Here is a 20,593-nt window from a genome sequence, read left to right as displayed (position 1 = left end):
GCAATCTCTTGAATTTGACCAATGTACCTGCCTCCACCACTGCCCCAGGCAGCGCATTCCATGCCCCAACCACTCTCTGGGTAAAAAACCTTCCTCTGATATCTCCCTTGAACTTCCCACTTACTTTAAAGCCATGCCCTTTAAGGTTGGTGCGTTGGATCCTGGAGAGGAGATTAAACCAAACACCTATCTGGATGTATCACAGCTTGGTATGGCAACTGCTCTGCCCAGGACCGCAAGAAACTGCAGAGAGTTGTGGACACAGCCCAGCGCATCACGGACACCGGCCTCCCCTCCTTGGACTCTGTCTTTACCTCTTGCTGTCTTGGTGAAGCAGCCGGCATAATCAAAGACCTCACCCACCCGGGACATTCTCTCTTCTCTCCTCTTCCATCGGGTAGAAGATACAGGAGCCTGAGGGCACGTACCACCAGACTTAAGGACAGCTTCTACCCCACTGTGATAAGACTATTGAATGGTTCCCTTATACAATGAGAAGGACTCTGACCTCACGATCTACCTTGTGTGACCTTGCACCTTATTGCACTGCACTTTCTCTGTAGCTGTGACACTTTACTCTGTACTGTTATTGTTTTTACCTGTACTACATCAATGCACTCTGTACTAACTCAATGTAACTGCACTGTGTAATGAATTGACCTGTACGATCGGTTTGTAAGACAAGTTTTTCACTGTGCCTCGGTACAAGTGACAATAATAAACCAATAAACCTTCTGACCATGGGGTAGGGGGAGGTGGTGGTGCTGTGGTAACACCCCAGGCAGCAAGCACCCAACAGCAGCGTGAGTGGGGTACTGGGCGAGGAATTGGGTCGATGGGATAGTACTACCGCAGAAGTCATGGACCGTACAGCCCCTTTCAGTGTCCTACGATTCTTGCATTCTATTTAACATCTGCTCTGCACATGACTGGGAGAATCCTTACCCGAATGCTTTGGAGATGCAACTTGCTGTGGCGGCCTGTTCCGTTTCTCTCCCGATCCCAGAAGATAACTCTTGGCTTCGGGCAAGATCGACTCTGCCTTTGATTGCTGTACCTCTGTAAGAAGGAAGCATATCACAGAAACCAGCCTCCCCTCCATGGACTCTGTCTATACCTCTCGCTGCCTTGGTAAAGCAGCCAGCATAATCAAAGACCCCACCCAATCCGGACATACTCTCTTCTCCCCTCTCCCATCAGACAAAAGATACAGGAGCCTGAGGGCACGTACCACCAGGCTCAAGGACAGCTTCTATCCTACTGTTATCAGACTTTTGAACAGACCTCTCATATGCCAAAGAGGAATTCTTGATCTCCCAATTTACTTAGTTGGCGCCCCTGCACTTTATTTGTCTACCTGCTCTGCACTTTTCCTGTGGCTAAAGCATTATATTCTCCATGCTGTTTACTTTTTGCTCCCTCAATGTATTGATGTATGGCATGATCTGTCTGGATGGCACGCAGAAAAAGCCTTTCACTGTATCTCAGTACATGTGACAGTAATAAACCAATAATAAAGAGGCATTTTAAGTAGTGTTGAAAGGCTGTTGACAGCAGCACAAGCTAACCCATGGTAAAACAAGTGAGAGATCCCATTTGTTCAAACCTGTGTAACAAATGAAGGGCAACGTGAAATCACACTGGAGGTCAAACCACTCATCCCGGGCCGTGCAAACGCAGATGGGGGAGGAGCTGGCGCTGAACTGCTCTGGGTACCACAGCGCCCAGTTGGAGTAGGTGAAATCGTCCCCATTTGTCCACTTCCACCCGTTATTGGTCAGCTCCTCGTTGTAAAGGCCAATCCACTTCCACTCCCCTTGGCCAAGCAGAGGGATGACAAGCTGCTCCTCCTTCGGATTCCTGAAACTGACGAGGTCGGTGTAATTTCTCCGGCAGTAGTCACGGGCCTCCTTCCACGTTTTCTCCTCTTTGATCACGTGATATTCCCTGTCCCTCCCGTCGCTGGGCAAAGGTCGACCTTAGAAGAAAGAAGTGAAGATCGTTACACTGAAGATCCAGCAGCTCAGAAGAATCGCGGTAGAATCTGATCTATCGATTCGTAAATCCGGTATAGTGTCCTTACCCTCAGATTCAGATACTCGGGGTTTAGGGGGGTGTAAAGGCTGGCTCTGGGTTTCATCATTTTTCACTACATTCCTGTGTTGTGCAGTCAGATCCTTTTCTTCGTCACTGTTGAAAAATGGTGGTAGTTCTGTCGGGAGAATGACATGGTTTTAAGTGGGCTGCCAACTTAGTTTTTTTCATGCCTTGCTTATAATTACACAGAATCGCATACCAATGTATGACTTGGGAGCAGAAGTAGGCCACTCGGCCCCTCAAACCTGTCCTGCCATTCAATTAGAACATCTGATTGTACTTCACATTCCTGTGACCATCCATCCCCCTTGCTTGTTAAGAATCTCTCTACTCCACTGCCCGTTGAGTTCTAGAGACCCATGGCCCTAAAGATCAAGGTCACCAGGGCGGGCAGGAGTGCAGAGTTCAGGTTACAGTCATGATGTTATTGAATGGTGGACTTGGATCGATGGGCCGAGTGGTCTATTCCTGTTGCTCATTCATCGATTCGTACCAATAGTGATGATGACACCACCTTATTGCCCAAATGGATCAGTAATGTCCCTCATGAAAACCAGCCTCCCTTCCATTGACTCGGTTTACACTTCCCGCTGCCTCGGGAGAGCAGCCAACATAATCAAAGACCCCTCCCACCCAAGTCGTTCTCTCTTCTCCCCTTTCACATCAGGCAGAAGATAGAAAAGCTTCAAAATATGCACCATCAGGCTCAAAGACAGCTTCTATCCTGCTGTTAGCACACTTTTGTACAATAAAGATGAACTCTTGATATCTCAGACTACCTCAATGTGGCCCTTGCACCTTATAGCTCAGCACATTATGGAGACCAGCCTACCCTCCATGGACTCTGTCTACACTTCTCGCTGCCTCAGTAAAGCAGCCAACGTGATCAAAGACCCCACCCACCCCGGACTTTCTCTCTTCTCCCCTGTCCCATCGGGCAGAAGATACAAAAGCCTGAAAACACGTACCACTAGGCTCAAGGACAGCTTCTACCCCACTGTTAAAAGACTATTGAACGGTTCCCTAGCACGATAAGATGGACTCTTGACCTCACAATCTACCTTGTTATGACCTTGCACCTTATTATCTACATGCACTGCACTTTCTCTGTCGCAGTTACGCTTTATTCTGCGCTCTGTTATTGTTTTACCTTGTACTGCCTTGATACACTGCATAATGAATTGATCTGTATGAACTGTATGCAAGACAAGTTTTTCACTCTACCTCGGTACATGTGACAATAATAAACCAATTCCAATTCTAATCCCTGCACTGCACTTTCTCTGTAGCTGTAAAACTATATTCTACATTCTGTTATTGCTTTTCCCTTTGTATTACCTCGATGTACTTGTGTTTTGGAATGATCTGTCTGGATGGCACACAAACAAGGTTTTTCACTGTATCTCGGTACATGCGACAATAATAAACCAATTACCAATTAATCTCCTTCAGAGATGGAAAATTCTGTCATCCTAACTCAAAGTGAGTAGTAATGAGACACCACGTGCAGAGGATTGACTCTTAACCTCTCTCTGAATTGACCCAACAAGCCCTTAAGTTTAAAGGGACGAGACAATTAAGGATGGACATTAAATTGGCCTTGCAAGTGTCTGTCACATTCGTGAATCAAAAATATCCTGTCCCTGTGTTATTTTAATCCTTATTTCTTTTGTTATCCCAGGAGTACCAATTGTGGATTCCCTTCCATAAATCCCCCATATTCCCCCATTTCCTATCCTTCTTCCTCTGTGACTGAATCCTCTCCACCTGCCTAGATAAATGCAGCTTCAACAAAATTCAGGAGAACTCCACACCATCCAAGACAAAGCAGCCCTCTAGACCAGCACCCTGTCTAGCACCCTACACACTCCCAGCCTCCACCGCCAGCGCACAGTGGCTGCAGTGTGGACCACCTCCAAAATACACTGCAACTACTAGCCCAGGCTTTTCTGACAGCTCCTTCGCAAATCCCTCACCCTTCCCTGTAACTACACATTCCCCTCCAAGTCACGCACAATATTGGAAGTTAATCTTCAGTCACCCTAGAACTTCTTACCCAACAACCATCTTCATCTGAAGGACTGCAATGGTACAAGAAGTTGTTTAACAACTTATTCAAGGACAATTTGGGCTGTGCTATAAATGCTGGTGCTTCCAGAGAAGGCTGCTTGCTGTAAACAATTGAAAACTGGGCCACACCCCACCCGAACTTATGAAATCACCCATCCTCCAAATGAAGGCACTCCCATTTGTTTTACCCTACCAGGGCTAAACCTGACAAATTTGTGATCGCGACTGCTGAAGTGCTCCCAACTGAAACACATCCTGATTGAGCCATCTCACTCCCCCGAAACCTCCCTATTTACTTTCTCATCCACCACACCACTTCCACCTCCATCCCCACCAACCACCTTTAATCTCTTATTTCTCCCAGGATAACTGAACACCTTTATCGTTGCTTCAAACCTGTGGCATTTTTTCTACAATCTGTCTTCATTGGAGTCATCAAATTCTGACGTGACTCAAGCCCACCCAATCTAGTTGACCGCACTTTGGTGTAATTATTCCAGGGAAGGCCCTAGGTTTCATTCAAATAAATTAATGTCACAGTGCTCCCTCTCTTCATTTGCCATCCTAACCTATTCTGGGCTGTATGTGACTCCAGGTCCATGCTACCCATCTAGTGAGCTATTAAGTTGAGGATGGGTCACCACCACCTTCTCCAGTTCTTGAAATACTGGCCTGACTAACAACTTGGGATAATTTTGGATGATTAGAACATAGAACATAAAACAGTACAGCACAGGACAGGTCCTTAGGCCCACGATGTTGTGCCAAACTAATTAAACTAGTAATTAAAAGCCTAACTAAGCTCATCCTTTCTGTCTACGCAATGTCTAAATCCCTCCATTCTCTGCACATCCATGTGCCTATATAAGAGCCTCTTGGACACCTCTATCGTATCTGCCTCCACCACCAGCCCTGGCAACACATTCCAGATACCCACCACTCTCTGTGTAAAAGAACTTGCCCTGCACATCTCCCTTGAACTTACCCCCTCTCACCTTAAATGCATGCCCTCTAGTATTATACATGCTGACCCTGAGAAAAAGATACCGGCTGTCTACTATAATCTTATAAACGTCTATCGGGTCTCCCTGACATCAAAAATATCAAAAATTCTGATTTTGTTTTCACATCCACTTTTGGTTCAAAAATCTGATACGAAGCTATATCTTTCTTTTCAAAAGCCGAGGAGATAGTCTTACCTCCAGAAGAAGATATATTTGCTAAGAAGGCTTCTAAAGTTTGGAACTCATCCTCGTCTGTCTCCAGTATTGTTGTAGTCTGTGAACTTGAGGTTTCTGGTTCCTCAGCACTGGATAGCACAGGGAGCTCTGGCAAAGGGAATAACAGTTACACGTCTTACCCTTCCATGTCTTTTGGTCGACACACTCACACTACGCTTTTCCACACAAACTTCCTCTCTTTAGAAATACATTCATTCTTCAGGATCTTTGGTATTGGTTTATTATTGTCACTTGTACCGAGGTGCAGTGAAGCACTTGTCTTGCAAACTGATCATACAGGTCAATTCATTACACAGTGCAGTTACGTTGAGTTAGTACAGAGTGCATTGAGGTAGTACAGGTAAAAACAATTACAGTACAGAGTAAAGTGTCACAGCTACAGAGAAAGTGCAGTGCAATAAGGTGCAAGGTCACACAAGGTAGATCGTGAGGTCAGAGTCCATCTCATTGTATAAGGAAACCTTTCAATAGTCTTATCACAGTGGGGTAGAAGCTGTCCTTAAGTCTGGTGGTACGTGCCCTCAGGCTCCTGTATCTTCTACCCGATGGAAGAGGAGAGAAGAGAGAATGTCCCAGGAGTCAGAGAGCCACACAGCATGGAAACAGGCCCTTCGGCCCATTATATCCATCCCAACCTTGATCAAGTTCCATCCACTCATCACCTTCGGGATAAAGGCACCCCTTATCTACATGAGGCATCCAAGTATCTACAGGAGGCGCTGCCGCAAGAAGGCAACATCATCAAAGACCCCCACCATCCAGGCCATGCCGTCTTCTTGCAGCTACCATCGGACAGGAGGTACAGAAGCCTGAAGTCCCACACCACCAGGTTCAGGAACAGCTACTTCCCTTCAACCATTTGGTTCTTGGACCAACCTGCACAACCCTAATCACTGCCTCACCTTAGCAACACTATGACCACTTTGATCACTTTGCACTAAAATGGACTTTGTTTTTTTCATTCTAATTGTGTTCTTTCTTGTAAAAATTGTGTATAATTCATGTTTAATATGCTTTTTCTTGCGAATGCTGCCTGTGATGCCGCTGCAAGTTTTTCATTTCAGCTGTGCATAAATGTACTTGTGCATGTGACAATAAACTCGACTTTGACCTTACACCAATCCTACACTGATCCCACTTTATTCTTCCCACATTCCCAGCAACTCCCCCCAGATTCCACCACTTGCTTACACACCAGGGGGCAATTTACAGGGGCCAATTCAACAGGCTCAAGGGAGCAAACGGCCAACTCCTGCTCTTATTTCTGATGTTCTTATATTATCGTAATACCTGTGTAACAAATGAAGGGCAATAAGACATCGCACTGAGTGTCCATCCATTGGTCACTGTCTATGTACACACAGCTGGGAAAGGTGGTGTTGAGCTCCTGGGGACGCCAAGGCACCCAGTTGGCGTGATTGAACATCTCTCCTGTTGTCCACTTCCACCCATTGGAGGACCCGCCGTCGTTGTAAAGTCCAATCCACAGCCCCACGCCTTGAATAGCGAAGCGGGTTACATCCTTCCACTCCTCTGGGCTCAGGATGTTGGCGAGGTCCGTGTATCTGCTTTGACAGTAGTCCCGGGCCTCTGACCAACCCTGCAACTCGTTGATCAGGTGGTACCCTCTCCCCGAGAGCTGCTGGGCCTGGTTCAAACCTTGGAACACGAGTAAACTATGTCATTCTTTTACCAAACAGAAGTTACCTTGAACTTAGAGGTGGAAATAGCTCTTGGACAAACCAAGGAAGGTTTCTCAGGCTTATGTAGAAGCTGGAGTTGAAATCTAGAGCATTGGGATACAGGGGCAAATAAAAAGTGAAACACTCCTATACCCTATCTAGCTTCTCTGATGTTCTTTCCCTTCACTGTCTAATCATAGGACCCTCTTACGTGAAGACCCACGGAGTATTCATTTGGTTCCTCAAACATGCCTCCATGGACTCATCCCCAATCCTTCCTTTGACTGTCCTGTTACGATTAAAGCCTCATATACTCCCGTTTATATTGCCCAACAATCAGTTTCCCAACATTGTCTTTGACATCTTCCTTTCCTTTCTTGCTTCTCCCCTGTACTTCCTGTTGAATTCACAACCCAGAATTTATCATCGTTCATTCTATCTTCATATTAATTATTGTAATGGGAGTCTTCCTTGAACTCCAGCTTTGACTGACCCCCCCCCCCCCCCCGTCCTCGAGTTGGTACCTGAAACCTATCCCCTATGTTGACCTCTCATTGTTTCTTTACTGAATGATGAGTCTAATCTTTTATTCCAATCCTCTTTGAGTCTATCCTGTTTCCTATTTCACCTTTTGGCCCTTTCATTTCTACAAACTGAACTAAATTGTGATTGTTGTTGCCCAAATACTCCCCATTTGTAGCATAATCCACTTGCTGCAGTCCATTCCCAAATCAAATTGAGAACCTCTTTCTTCTTCACTAGAAACACCTTGATTAGGTGTGTTCCCTTGGATACATTTCAGAAATTCCTCCTCTTTTTTGCCCATAATTGTTAGTCTATATAAGGTATTTCTTGCATTTTGTTGCTGTATCTCCATAAAATTCCCTGAAATCAGTCACCAAATTTAGGAGAATGGTGTGATTATTCTGGCAATAGTCGCTGGATATGATCCACATTTTAACAGTTTAATCACGCAGTATTCCCTCTCCTCACTTCTCACAGTACGGGGAAGACCCTGAGTAATGTTAAGGTCTTGCAGTGAATTCTGTCAAATCAAAAAAAAAACAAATACCTTTCCACATGGAAAACCTGGAAAATATTCAGAACCTGGAGTAGAAGGCAAAGCTGAAGGAGAGAAAGACTAGGATTTGCTTTTACCTGTTCCCGTAAGGTTAGCAGGCTTTGCAGTTGATACCTCTGAGTCAGGGACAATTAACTGCTGTAACGGATCTGTTAAAAGAGAAAATGTGCGTTTCACCTCGTCATTCGGACAACTGGTGGGTACATCTGCCAACAGCTGCAACCTACTCTTTTGACCTCCTCCTCTATCCCTCATGAGGCAATCCAGATTCACCTTAAATATACCTGCGCCTTTTGGTTTCAGCTACAGAGTTTCTCAAAAAGTACGAAACCTTGTCTCATGTAGTTTCAGATGAATTCCCCCGCTCCCCCACCCCCCTGCCAATTTGATTTTTTGATGATCATCTCACATTTATGGCCACTAGTCTGAACCAAATGTCAAAATTTGGTTCAATTTTTTTCCCACCAAATAGAATGTAGAACATAGAACAGTAGAGCTCAGGAACAGGCCATTCAGCCCACGATGTTGTGTTAAACACCTAATGACACCTAATCCCTTCTGCCTGCACATGGTTCATATCCCTCCATTCCCTGCACGTTCATGTGCCTGTCTAAGAGCCTCTTGAATGCCTCTATCGTATCTGCCTCCACCACCACCCCTGGCAGTGCATTCCAGGAACCCACCTCTCTCTGTGCAAAAAACTTGCCCCACACATCTCCTTTGAACTTTCCCGCTCTCACCTTAAATGCATACCCTCTAGTATTAGACATTTTGACCCTGGGAGAAAAAGATACTGGCTGTTTATCTATGCCTCTCGTAATTTTATAAACATCTGTCAGGTCTCCCCTCAGCCTCTGCCGCTCCAGAGAAAACCAACCCAAGTTTGTCCAACCTCTCCTTATAGCACATGCCCTCTAATTCAGGCAGCATCCTGGTGAACCTCTTCTGCACCCTCTCCAAAGCCTCCACATCCTTCCTATAATGAGAGCAACCAGCTGTAGAGAAAAAGAATATGTCCTGACCTGCCTTTTGTGAAATTGATTCACTTGTCCCTAAGAGGTCTTCCTACTGAAATGGGCTCCTCTATGTTGAAAGTTTCAATGACGCTATTTATAAACTGCTCCAAACTGGGAAGAGGCAAGAATCCTTATGGCCTTCATATACATTAAGATGCCCCTGCCTTAACGTGGCAGAGTGGTGCAGCAAGTAGAGCCGCTGCCTCACAGCCCCAGTGACCCGGGTTCGATCCCAACCTCCCGTGCTGTCTGTGTGGAGTTTGCACATTCTCTCTCTGACTGTGGGCTCCGGTTTCCTCTCACATCCCAGAGACGTGTGGGTCAGTAGGTTAAAGAATACTACAAATTGTCCCGAGTGTGGTTGGGAGGATTGTGGGGGTGTTAATGAACAGGTAAACGAGAATCGGGTGCAGAGAAATAGCATTGATGGGATTGCTCTGAATGCCGGCATAGAACTGAAGGGCTGAATGGACCCCCATGTGTAAAGATGACATGTGAGAAACGGCAAAAGACCCAAAGCAACAACATAAATTTTCAGCCCTTTGTCTCCTCCACCCATCACCTCCCAGCATTGGCTGCTATTCCCACTCTCCCCTCCTCCATCTTCCCATCCCCCCTCCTCACCTGGATCCACCTATCCACCTTCCCCTCCCCTCTACACTTCCAGTCCAGATGAAGGGTTCCAACCCAAAACATCAACCATCCAGTTCCCTCCACAGATGCTGCCTGACCCGCTGAGCTCCTCCAGCATCTTGTTTGTTGCACAACATGGCTCCTCCTGAAGTTGTCTCGACCAAAGGGAATACCTTTGTAACAAATGAAAGGCAGTGGGATTTCGCAGTCTGTGTCCATCCACTGATCAACGTCGATGTACACACAGACGGGAAATGTGGCGTTGAACTCCTGCGTGTACCACGGAGCCCAGTTGCTGTAATTGAAGCTCTCTCCAGTTGTCCACTTCCACCCGCCGGGGGACTTGTCATCGTTGTAAAGTCCGATCCACAGCCACACCCCTGGGGCAGCGAAGCGGGTGATGACCTCCTCCTCCTCTGGGCTTGGTATGCTGGCGAGGTCGGTGAACGTTCTCCGGCAGTGGTCTCTGGCCTCCGTCCAGCTCTTCATTTCTGTAACCAAGTGGTAGCTTCTTCCCGAGAGCTTCGAAATCAGGTACAGGCCTTGGGAGGTATCTTTATAGAAGAAATACGATGGAAACTTCCATCAGAAGGATAACATCTTAAAGTTAGCGTCTAAAGAGAATCGAAGAAAGGACAGTCTGAAGCCTGTATACTTAAAATTGCAGAATTAATAACAATCAACAGTGAAAGGAGGCAGTTGGCCCATTTAAAAGCCATCTAGTTAAGTACATGGATAGGAGAGGTTTAGAGGGCTATGCACCAAATGCAGGCAGGTGGGACTAGCTCGCTGGGTAACACAGTCGGTATGGAGGAGTTGGGTCAAAGGGTCTGTTTCCATGCTGTATGACTCTATGACTCTATGACCCATTCTGTCTGTGCTGGTTGTAAGGGAGCTCCCAAACTCACCCCACCTTCCAGAACTGAGTCCAGGATCCTGCAGGTCACAGCTCTTCGAGTACACGTCAAATACTGTTTAAGTGTGGCGAGGGTTTCTGGCAGTGAGTTCCAGACCCTCACCCACTTCTGGGTGACCTCCACGGACTCTGTCTACACTTCTCTTTGCCACAGTAAAGCAGCCAACATAATCAAAGACCCCTCCCACCCCGGATATTCTTTTCCTCCACTCCCCCCACCCCCCAATTGGGAAGAAGATACAAAAGCCTGAAAGCATATATCGGGCTCAAGGACAGCTTCTATCTCGCTGTTATAAGACTATTGAATGTATTTCTTGTACAAAAAGATATACCCTTGACCTCACAATCCACCTCGTTATGACCTTGCACCTTGTTGTCTGCCTGCACTGCACTTTCTCTGTAACTGTAACACTTTATTCTGCATTCCGTTATTGTTTTCCCTGGGCACAGGGTGGTGACAGGTAGATGCAGGTAAGAGATAATGATAGGCAGGTGAGGGGGAGGAGGGGAGAGCAGATGCACCAGGGGATGGGTCAAAGGGAAGGAGAGAAAGGGGAAAAAAGGGGTAGCTAGCGAGCATCCTTGAAGAGACTTTGCAGTGGAGCAGTAATACCAGAGAAAGAAAGGACTGCAGGTGCTGCAATCTAGATGAAGAACACTATGATGCTCGAGGAACAGCAGGTATTACTCTCGAGTACTACTGCTCTCTTCTCCTTCCCCGCACCTGCCTATCACCACCCTGTGCCCACCCCACCTCCCCTCTTTTGTCCACCAATCACGGCTCTGCTTTTCCCTCCTATATATTGGGCTTCCCCTTTTCCCATCTTCAGTCCTGAGGAAGGGTCCTGACCCGAAACGTTGACCGTCTGCTTTTCTCCACAGATGCTGCCTGGCCTGCTGAGTTCCTCCAGCATCTGAGTGTTTTTTATCTGGATTCCAGCATCTGCAGTCCATTATTTCTCATAGATGGAGTAGACAGTCGGTATCTTTTTCCCAGGGTTAAAATGTCTAATTAGAGGGAATGCATTTAAGGTGAGAGGGGATAAGTTGAAGAGAGATGTGCGGGACAAGTTTTTTTTACACAGAGAGTGGTGGGTGCCTGGAATACGCTGCCGGGGTGGTGGTGGAGGCAGATACGATAGATGTTTTGAAGAGGCTGTTAGATAGGTACATGAATGTGCAGAGAATGGATATGGACATTGTGTAGGCAGAAGGGATTAATTTAGTTAGGCATTTAATCACAAGCTTAATTAGTTTGGCACAACATCGTGGGCCGAAGGGCCTGTTCCTGTGCTGTGCTGTTCTAGGTTCTAAACCCCGGTGAGAATAGGCCAGACCTACTCAACTCTTCCTCATAAGACAACCCACCTTTCGCTCCCTGGAGTCAACTTACTGAACGTTCTCCATCCTGCCTCCAGTGTTGCCCTATGTTCCATCACCAGTCTGCAGACAAGGGGAAATTTACAGCAGCCTACTAACCCACCAACCCACACATCTTCTGGATGTGGGAAGAAACCGGAGTACCCGGAGGAAAGCTGTTTTGCCACAGGGAGAACATCCAGACTCCACACACACACACACACACACACACACACACACACACACACACACACACACACACACACACACACACACACACACACACACACACACACACAGCGTCCGAGGTCAGGATTGAACCCAGGTCTCCAGCGCTGCGAGGCAGCGGATCTACCCACAGCGCCACTGTGCTGCTTTTACTCATTACTCACAATTCACAGAATAGCATATGGCATTTACAGGGCATTTGGTCCAATTGGTCCGTGCTGGAATTTATGTATCAATGAACTCTACACTCCACTTTACCGAACTTTATCTGGATAAGATTCTGATCTAAAGAAAAAATGTTGGAAACCTTCAGCAGGTCGGGTAGTATCTATGGGAAAAAACAAGAGTTAATGTTTCAGGTTATGGCAAAGAGTGGGTCATATATTCACCTATATCTGACGTATTGGTGGGGTGTTCAGCCCAGGTGTCTGGCTTGGTGGCATTGGACATTTGTGGCTGACCTGTTGAAAGAGGAAAATGTTTCACATCACATTTTGTTTTTAATTGATTGAATGATCTGGAACGTATGGGCCATCTGATATGGCGACCGTGTCTGAACTGGTGTTCCCAATCACCATACCCCATCCATACCAACGCTACTTCATTCCCTCCTCTCCTGTCAGCTCACCTGGCTATGTAGCTCTGCGCTCTTTGCCCCTCTGCACTTGCTGTACGGTAGATGCTCGATGCCCATCTTGGCATCCAACACAGAACATCCTTGGGATGTGGAGGACACCAGACCAGCCAGGGGGAGCCCACTGAGTCTCTGCTGGCATCAAACACCCATTTACTTTGATGCCTCCAGATTTTACCACTTGCCCACACACCGCGGGCAATTTACAGAACCTACCAGTCCACACATAGTCATGGAGTCATAGAGTACCACAGCACAGAAGCAGGCCCTTCGGCCCTACCTGCACCTGGACCATATCCCTCTAAACCTCTCCTATCCACGTACCTATCCAAATTTCTCTTAAATGTTACAATAGAACCCGTATCTACCACTTCCACTGGCAGCTCGTTACACAGAGGGTGAAGAAGTTTCCCTCAGATTCCCCTTATATATTTCACCTTCCACCCTCAACCTATGTCCTCTAGTTCTAGTCTCACCCAACCTTAGGGGGAAAAAGCCTGCATGCATTCACCCTAGCTATACCCCTTTGAACTAAACTCTTCCTCATAAGACAACCCACCTTTCGCTCTTTAGGATGTGGGAAGAAACTGGGAGCACCCGGGGGGAACGCACACAGTTACAGGGGGAAGGTGCCAACTCCCCACAGACAGCACCGGAGGTCGGGATCGAACCTGGGTCTCTGGCGCTGTGAGGCAGCAGCTCTACCCGCTGTGCCACTGTGGCACAGGGGCTTTCTTCTTCGCTGCCTTCCTAATCAGCAGCCAGAACCTTGGCAGTCTCCTGGCACTCCAGAAGGAGAAAGAGACGGTGGTGTTATCATGGCACTGACATCCCGAACAATGATGGCAGCGGGTTGAACTGACAAGGTGGAAGTGTGAGCTTGCACCTCGTCGCTCAGACTCAGGTGGATAGGTTGGTGAAGAAGGCATATGGCATGTTTTACCTTCATAGGTCAAAGCATAGAATATAAAAGCAGGGAGGTAATGTTGCAACTTTACCAAACACTGGTTAGACCACACCTGGAGTATTGTGCACAGTTCTAGTCACCACACCATAGGAAGGATGTGGTTGCATTGGAGAAAGTGCAGAGGAGACTCCCCAGGATGTTGCCTGGATTGGAGGATTTCGGTCATGGGGAGAGATTGGATAGGCTGGGCTTGTTTTCCCTGGAGCGAAGGAGGCAGAGGGGAGACCTGATGGAAATATATAAGATTATGAGAGGCATAGATAGGGTAGAGTTCTTTCGTAAGGTAGAGGTATCAAAAACAAGAGGGTGCAGGTTTGAGTGAGAGGAAGGAGTTTTAAATGGGACCTGAGGGGTAAGTGTTTTACACAGAGAGTGGTTGATGTCCGGAATGTGCTGCCAGAGGAGGTGGAGGAATCAGACACAATCACTATGTTGAAGAGGCATTTAGACAGACACTTAAATAGGCAAGGCAGAGGAGGATAAGGTCCCAATGCTGACAAGTGGGATTGGTGTAATGGGCAAAAATGTGGTGGGCCGAAGGGCCTGTTTCTGTGCTGTACAACGATGATTCTATGAATCTATGACTTTGGCCTCCACTGTACTGGATGCCCATATCTCAGCCAGATATGAGGGCGGGTGTGAGAAAGTACGGAGGGGGAGAGGGACGGAGGGAGTTTACCGAATCATCCACTTCTTGTAAATCACCCACTTCTGGTTGTGCGAGGGGAGAGGTAAATAAGAGAAGAAAATCAGTTACCAATGCACACAAAGAGGGCTCTGGTAGCAAAGGAGTTAAGTTGCTGAACTAGCATCTGAAAGCAGAGACGAGAGTTCGAATCCCACCACAGCAACTCGGGAATTGAAATTCAAATGATTAAATAAAACAAATTAAATGAAAAGGAAATTCAACCCTGGCTGATAGTATGAAATGTGCTTTTTAGTCTCATCAGCACTTTACAATCTGCCTCTGCAATTCATTTCATCGTGGTCTATTGGAAATAAGTCAGTGGAATGGGTTTCGAAGGTAGAACTGCGCTGTGGCTTAGACAGACGCTGGGGATTACTTGACCATCCTCAGGCAGAGCAGATTTCGACCTGATTAAATTTCCCCTCCTTTTACGCTGTTTAATGGTAGGGTCTCTCCCTGTCTGTCTCCTCTCTCTAACAGTAAGGGGGGATGGGGCAGGGAAACAGCCTAAAAAATGATTTTAAGATCAGTCGATCAATTCTGTCAAGACAACGCATCAATGCATTTATGATCGCAAGAGACTGCAAAGGCAGGATCTCAGTACTGTTTGTGGGTTCTGCCTGCTAGCTTCTCAGCGAGCACAATCAGTGACTGTGACACATCTGGATTGTCAAAAATACACATCCAGTTCACCAATGTCCTACTGCAAAGGGAAGGGAATCTCCAACTGTGTTCGGTCTTCCCTTTCTGCTCCTTATTCCTTGTCCGTCATTATTCATGTCTAATACCATTTCAAAGGGAATCATCCTTTGAAATGGTACTGGGCACAAATAATGACGGTCAATAACTGTTATAAGACTCTTGAAAGGGCCTCATAACGGAACTCTTTATCTCTCAATCTGCCTCACCATGGCCCTTGCGCCTCATTGGTATTGGTATTGGTTTATTATTGTCACTTGTACCGAGGTACAGTGAAAAACTTGTCTTGCATACCGATCGTACAGGTCAATTCATTACACAGTGCAGTTACATTGAGTTGGTACAGAGTGCATTGAGGTAGTACAGGTAGAAACAATAACAGTACAGAGTAAAGTGTCACAGCTACAAAGGAAGTGCAGTGCAGGTAGACAATAAGATGCATTGTCTGCCTACACTGCACTTTCTCTGTAACTGTAACACGATATTCTGCATTCTGTTTTTTTTTGCCTTTTTACTACCATGGAATGATGTCTGGATGGCACGCAAACAAAAGCTTTTCTTGGTACACATGAACAATAATAAACCAATTCCCAAAGCAGCAGCACACAAAAAGCCGGAGGAACTCAGCAGGTCAGGCAGCATCTGTGGAGGGAAGTGGACAGTCGACGTTTCGGGTCGAGACCCTTCATCTGGACTATCAATTACCTGTGACGTTTACATCCCATGAAGGGTTAAATGAACTATTTCGAAGGTGTTAAATTAGCTTCCAGTAGTGTCAGAGAGTCACAGAGTCATATAGCATGGAAGCAGGCCCTTCAGCCCACTGAATCCATGCTGAACCATTGATATTAATCCTACACAAATCCCATTTTATTCCTTCAGCTTTCCCCCCAGATTCTACCCATCTCCTTCACACTAGGGGCATTTTACAGCAGGCAATTAACCCACTGGTTGGCATGTCTTTGGAATGTGGGAGGAAACCGGAGCACCCAGGGGAAACCCACGCGGTCACAGGGAGAACATGCAAACTCCACACAGGCAGCACCGGTGGTCAGGATCGAACACGGGGTCAGTGGAGCTGTGTGAAACAGCAGCACTACCTGCTGTACCGCAAAGGCAGGTTATCAATACCTGTTTCCAATACGTTTGTAGTTTGTGGCGTTGAGACCTCCGACTCACTGGTAATGGTTGTAGACAACGGTCCTGTGGGAAGGAGAGAGAGTCACGGAGACATGAAGTCACACCGCATAGAAACAGGCCCTTCATTCCTCCCTATCCAAGAATCAATCTCTTTTCTCTACTAATCCCATTACCAACACATTTTCCATATACTTCTATGCCTTGGTCATTCAAGTGCTCAACGCTGTAGTTTAGACTTTCATGGGATGGAATATAAGGGATAGAAAGAGACCATTTGGCCCACTGGCACAGCCCATTGTTGAAGCTCCACACAACCCCCTTCCCTTCCTCAGCGTGTCCATCTGCTCATCCCTTGATACAGAGGGAGTGAAAGATCAGCTCACGTCTTTACCTCCTCCCGACATGTTGGCCGTCTCTCCACTGGCGCCCTCTGACTCACTGTCAATCGATGCTTGCGGGAGCTCTGCTGAAAGAGAGAAAGGCTTAACAGGCCACAGGGATGCGTCCATTCACAAACTGACTTTCACTTGGAGAGTGACATGGAATGTACAGTGCAAGACCAGGGCACCCCAAGTGTAAAGGAACACAGCTTTTAGAGTTACAAGAGACTACAGACACTGGAATCTGGAGCAACACAGGAAGTGCTGGAGGAACTCAACAGGTCAGGCAGCATCTGTGGAGGGACATGGACAGTCGAATTTTCGGATCGAGACCCTTCATCTGGATCATAGGGTCATACAGCTCAGAAATAGGCTCTTCAGCTCAACTCGTCCATGCCGACCAAGATGTCCATCTCAGCTAGTCCCATTTGCCCGCATTTCACCCATAACCCTCTGAACCTTTACTATCCATATACTTGTCCAAATTTCTTTTAAATATTGTTATTGTATCTGCCTCAACCACTTCATCTGGCAGCTCGTTCCACATACGGACCACCCTCTGTGTGAAAAAGTTGCCCCTCAGGTTCCTATTAAGTCTCTCCCCTCTCACCTTAAACCTATGCCCTCTGGTTCTTGATTCCCAACCCTGGGAAAAAAACTGGGTGCATTCACCCTATCTATGCCCCTCATGATTTTATGCACCTCTGTATGACCAACCTTCAGTGTCCTACGCTCCAATGAATGAAGTCCCAGCCTGTCCAACCTCTCCCTATAACCCAGTCCCTCAAGACCTGACAACATAGAACATAGAAAATAGAAGAGTACAGCACAGAACAGGCCCTTGTCCACAATGTTGTGCCGACATAGCTATTCCCTCTTACCTACAAAATGGCCATATTCCTCCAGTTTCCTCTCATTCATGTGCCCATCCAAGCCCCTCTTAAAAGCCCCTAATGAATTTGCCTCCACCACCCTATCAGGCAACGCATTCCAGGCATCCACCACTCTCTGAGTAAAAAACTTACCCCTCACGTCTCTTCTGAACCTACCCCCTCTCACCTTAAATGCATGCCCTCTGGTATTGGATCACTCAATAATGGGAAAAAGATTTTGCTTGTCCACCCTATCTGTGCTCCTCATAATTTTTTACACTCCCAACAGTTCACCCCTCAGCCTCCGCCGCCCCAGAGAAAAGAGCCCAAGGTTGTCCAGCCTCTCCTGATAGCACATGCCCTCTAATCCAGGCAGCATCCTGGTAAACCTCCTCTGCACCCTCTCTAAAGCCTCAAAAAAATAAAATTCTGCTCTCCTGCTTCTCCACTCTTCCCACGGACCGGTAGGACCCTCACGGAGGCAGCCAACATCCTGCCTAGTCAGAGCCTGGGCAGCAGCAACTGACTGAAGACTGAGCCCGGCCTCACTTCACCGCGATAATCGCCCAGAACACTCCAGACATCCTTGTAAATCTCTTCTGCACTCTTTCCAGTTTAATGGCATCTTTTCTACAGCAGGTACTGAGCAAAACTGACACAATGCTCCAAGTGCAGCCTCACCAGCATCATGTACAACTGCAACATAATGTTCCAACTTCTGTACCCAGCGCCCTGATTGATGAAGGCCAGCATGCCAAATGCCTTTCTCGTCACCCTTGTCTACCTGTGACTCCACTTTCAGGGAACCTTGTACTCGAACTCCGAGGTCCCTCTGTTCTACAACACTCCCCAGGGCCTCACCATTCACTGTGAAAGTCCTACCTTGATTTGACTTTCCAAAATGCAACACCTCGTACTTATCTGAATTAACTTCCATCTTTTACATCGTCCACTATACCACTTATTTTAATGCCATCTGTAAACTTACTAACCATGCCTTGTGCATTCTTATCCAACTTGTTGATATAGATGATGGGCCCAGCACCCACCCCCTGAGGCACACAACTAATCAAAGGCCTCCAGTCCGAGAATCAACCTACTACCATCACCCTTCCACCAAGCCAGTTGTGTACCCAGCTGGATTCCACGCAATCTAACCTTCCAGAGCAGCCTACCACGTAGAACCTTATCAAAGGCCTTAGGTCCATATAAATCACGTCTACTACCCTGCCTCATTGACCTTCTTGGTCACATCATCAATAAACCCAATCATGTTTGTAAGCTATGATCCCCCACGCACAAAGCCATGATGCGTACCTCTAATCAACCCCTGTCTTTCCAGATGCATGTATATCTTATCCCTCAGCTATCAGTTCCAAACTGCGAAGAATTAAAACAGCAAAAGAAGGTACTCGCGATGCGAAGGGGAAGGGTTGCTGAGATCAGGTGATAGGTTTACCTGTGTCCAATGAGTTGGTGGGCTGTGTGCTCGCTGTGTGCAGAGTGGCCATGGTTGCTTGTGGGAGTTCTACCAAAGAGATAAAAATGTTTAGCAGTCTGCCACATTATCATTGAGGCATAGAGGTACACAGCACAGAAACAGGCCCTTCGGCCCACCAACTCCATGCCAACCACCAACCGCTTGTTTACATTAATCCTACATTAATCTCATTTTTACAATCCCCACATTCCCATCAACTCCCCCCAGATTCTACCCCTCACCTACAAACAAGGGGCAATTTACAGTGTCCCAGTAACCTGCAAATTGCATGTCTTTGGGACGTGGGAGGAAACCGGAGCACCTGGGGGGGGGGGGGGGGGGGGGGAACCCACGTGGTCACAGGGAGAACGTGCAAACTCCACACACAGACAGTGCTGGAGGTCGGGATTGAACCCAGGTCTCTGGAAAGTTGAGGCAGTGGTTCTACTAGCCGCGACGCTGTGCTGCCTTAATCCCCCAAAATTTCTTTGACCCCGTTATTTCTTTCCTCACTCTTTCATAATTCATCGTTGAATCATATCAGTTTATAAGGCCCTTCAGCCCATTGCGTCCATGCTGACTGAAAGCAGACCTGTTTAGTCACTTCCAAATTTCCAGCTCCCGGTACATTATGGCACAACCTTAAGACGTCAGAACAGAATTAGGCCATTCAGCCCATCGAACCTGCTCCGCTATTCAATCATGGCTGATATATTTTTCCCTCTCAACCCCATTCTGCCGCCTTCTTCCCATAACCTTTGACACCCTCACTAATCAAGAACCTATCAACCTCCACTTTAAAGTTTGTACCTCCCCAGCGGGGAATTGAACCCCAGTCTCCCGCGTGAGAGGTGGACGTACTAACCATTATACCACCGAGGACGAGGACTAACCAATGATCATCCAGGTACTTTTTACAGGTGGGAAGGTTTCCAGACTTCCATTACACTCTCGGTGAGGAGATTTTCCCAATTCCTTCTCTAATCCTCTCTCTTAACTCTATGCCCCCTAGTTTGATGCTATTGAGTTGCCTTCCTTGGAAGGCCTTTCCTGATTATCCTATCTAGGCCTCTCCTGTTAAGTACCTTCATTTTAATCCCCAGGTCTTTCGTCAACCAGGGAGGTTTTCAATTTTCTTCCATTCCCGTTCCTTTGAAGACACTAAAAAGTGCTTCTGAGATCTTTCAATGAATTTTGGCAAAGACATCAGTGTATTCATAACTGCAGAGGAAGTGACACAGTGTTGCAGCCTGTAGAGCAGCCTGCTGACAGCTCCTGAGACCCGGGTTCGATCCCGACTTCCGGCACTGTCTGTGTGTGGAGTTTGTACATTCTCCCTGTGACCATGTGGGTTTACCCCAGGTACTATGGTTTCCTGCAACATCCCCATTACAAGAAGGATGTGGAGGC

The 20,593-nt window shown here is 47.0% G+C and overlaps 1 protein-coding gene and 1 non-coding gene across 2 annotated transcripts in view; both read right to left on the bottom strand.

Annotated features, from left to right (window-relative positions):
* The window catches only part of LOC127585835 (macrophage mannose receptor 1-like), a 43,468-nt gene extending 24,254 nt beyond the window's left edge, over positions 1-19,214 (bottom strand). Inside the window, exons 1-9 of the mRNA XM_052043534.1 lie at positions 19,163-19,214; positions 16,843-16,917; positions 16,443-16,514; positions 9,994-10,374; positions 8,249-8,320; positions 6,699-7,067; positions 5,367-5,495; positions 2,084-2,212; positions 1,607-1,978 (exon numbers count right to left, since the gene is read on the bottom strand). Coding sequence (XP_051899494.1) covers positions 1,607-1,978; positions 2,084-2,212; positions 5,367-5,495; positions 6,699-7,067; positions 8,249-8,320; positions 9,994-10,374; positions 16,443-16,514; positions 16,843-16,917; positions 19,163-19,214 — 1,651 coding nt within the window. The remainder of the gene's footprint in view (positions 1-1,606; positions 1,979-2,083; positions 2,213-5,366; positions 5,496-6,698; positions 7,068-8,248; positions 8,321-9,993; positions 10,375-16,442; positions 16,515-16,842; positions 16,918-19,162) is intronic.
* Positions 19,215-19,993: 779 nt separating this feature from the next.
* On the bottom strand, positions 19,994-20,065 carry trnae-cuc (transfer RNA glutamic acid (anticodon CUC)). The gene has a single exon. It is a non-coding gene; the product is annotated as a tRNA-Glu (tRNA).
* Positions 20,066-20,593: the final 528 nt, after the last annotated feature.

Source organism: Pristis pectinata, chromosome 34 (assembly GCF_009764475.1).
Source record: "Pristis pectinata isolate sPriPec2 chromosome 34, sPriPec2.1.pri, whole genome shotgun sequence".
Classification (NCBI taxonomy): domain Eukaryota; kingdom Metazoa; phylum Chordata; class Chondrichthyes; order Rhinopristiformes; family Pristidae; genus Pristis; species Pristis pectinata.
Note: the sequence above shows the minus strand (reverse complement) of the source record. Positions and strands in the feature narration are given on the sequence as shown.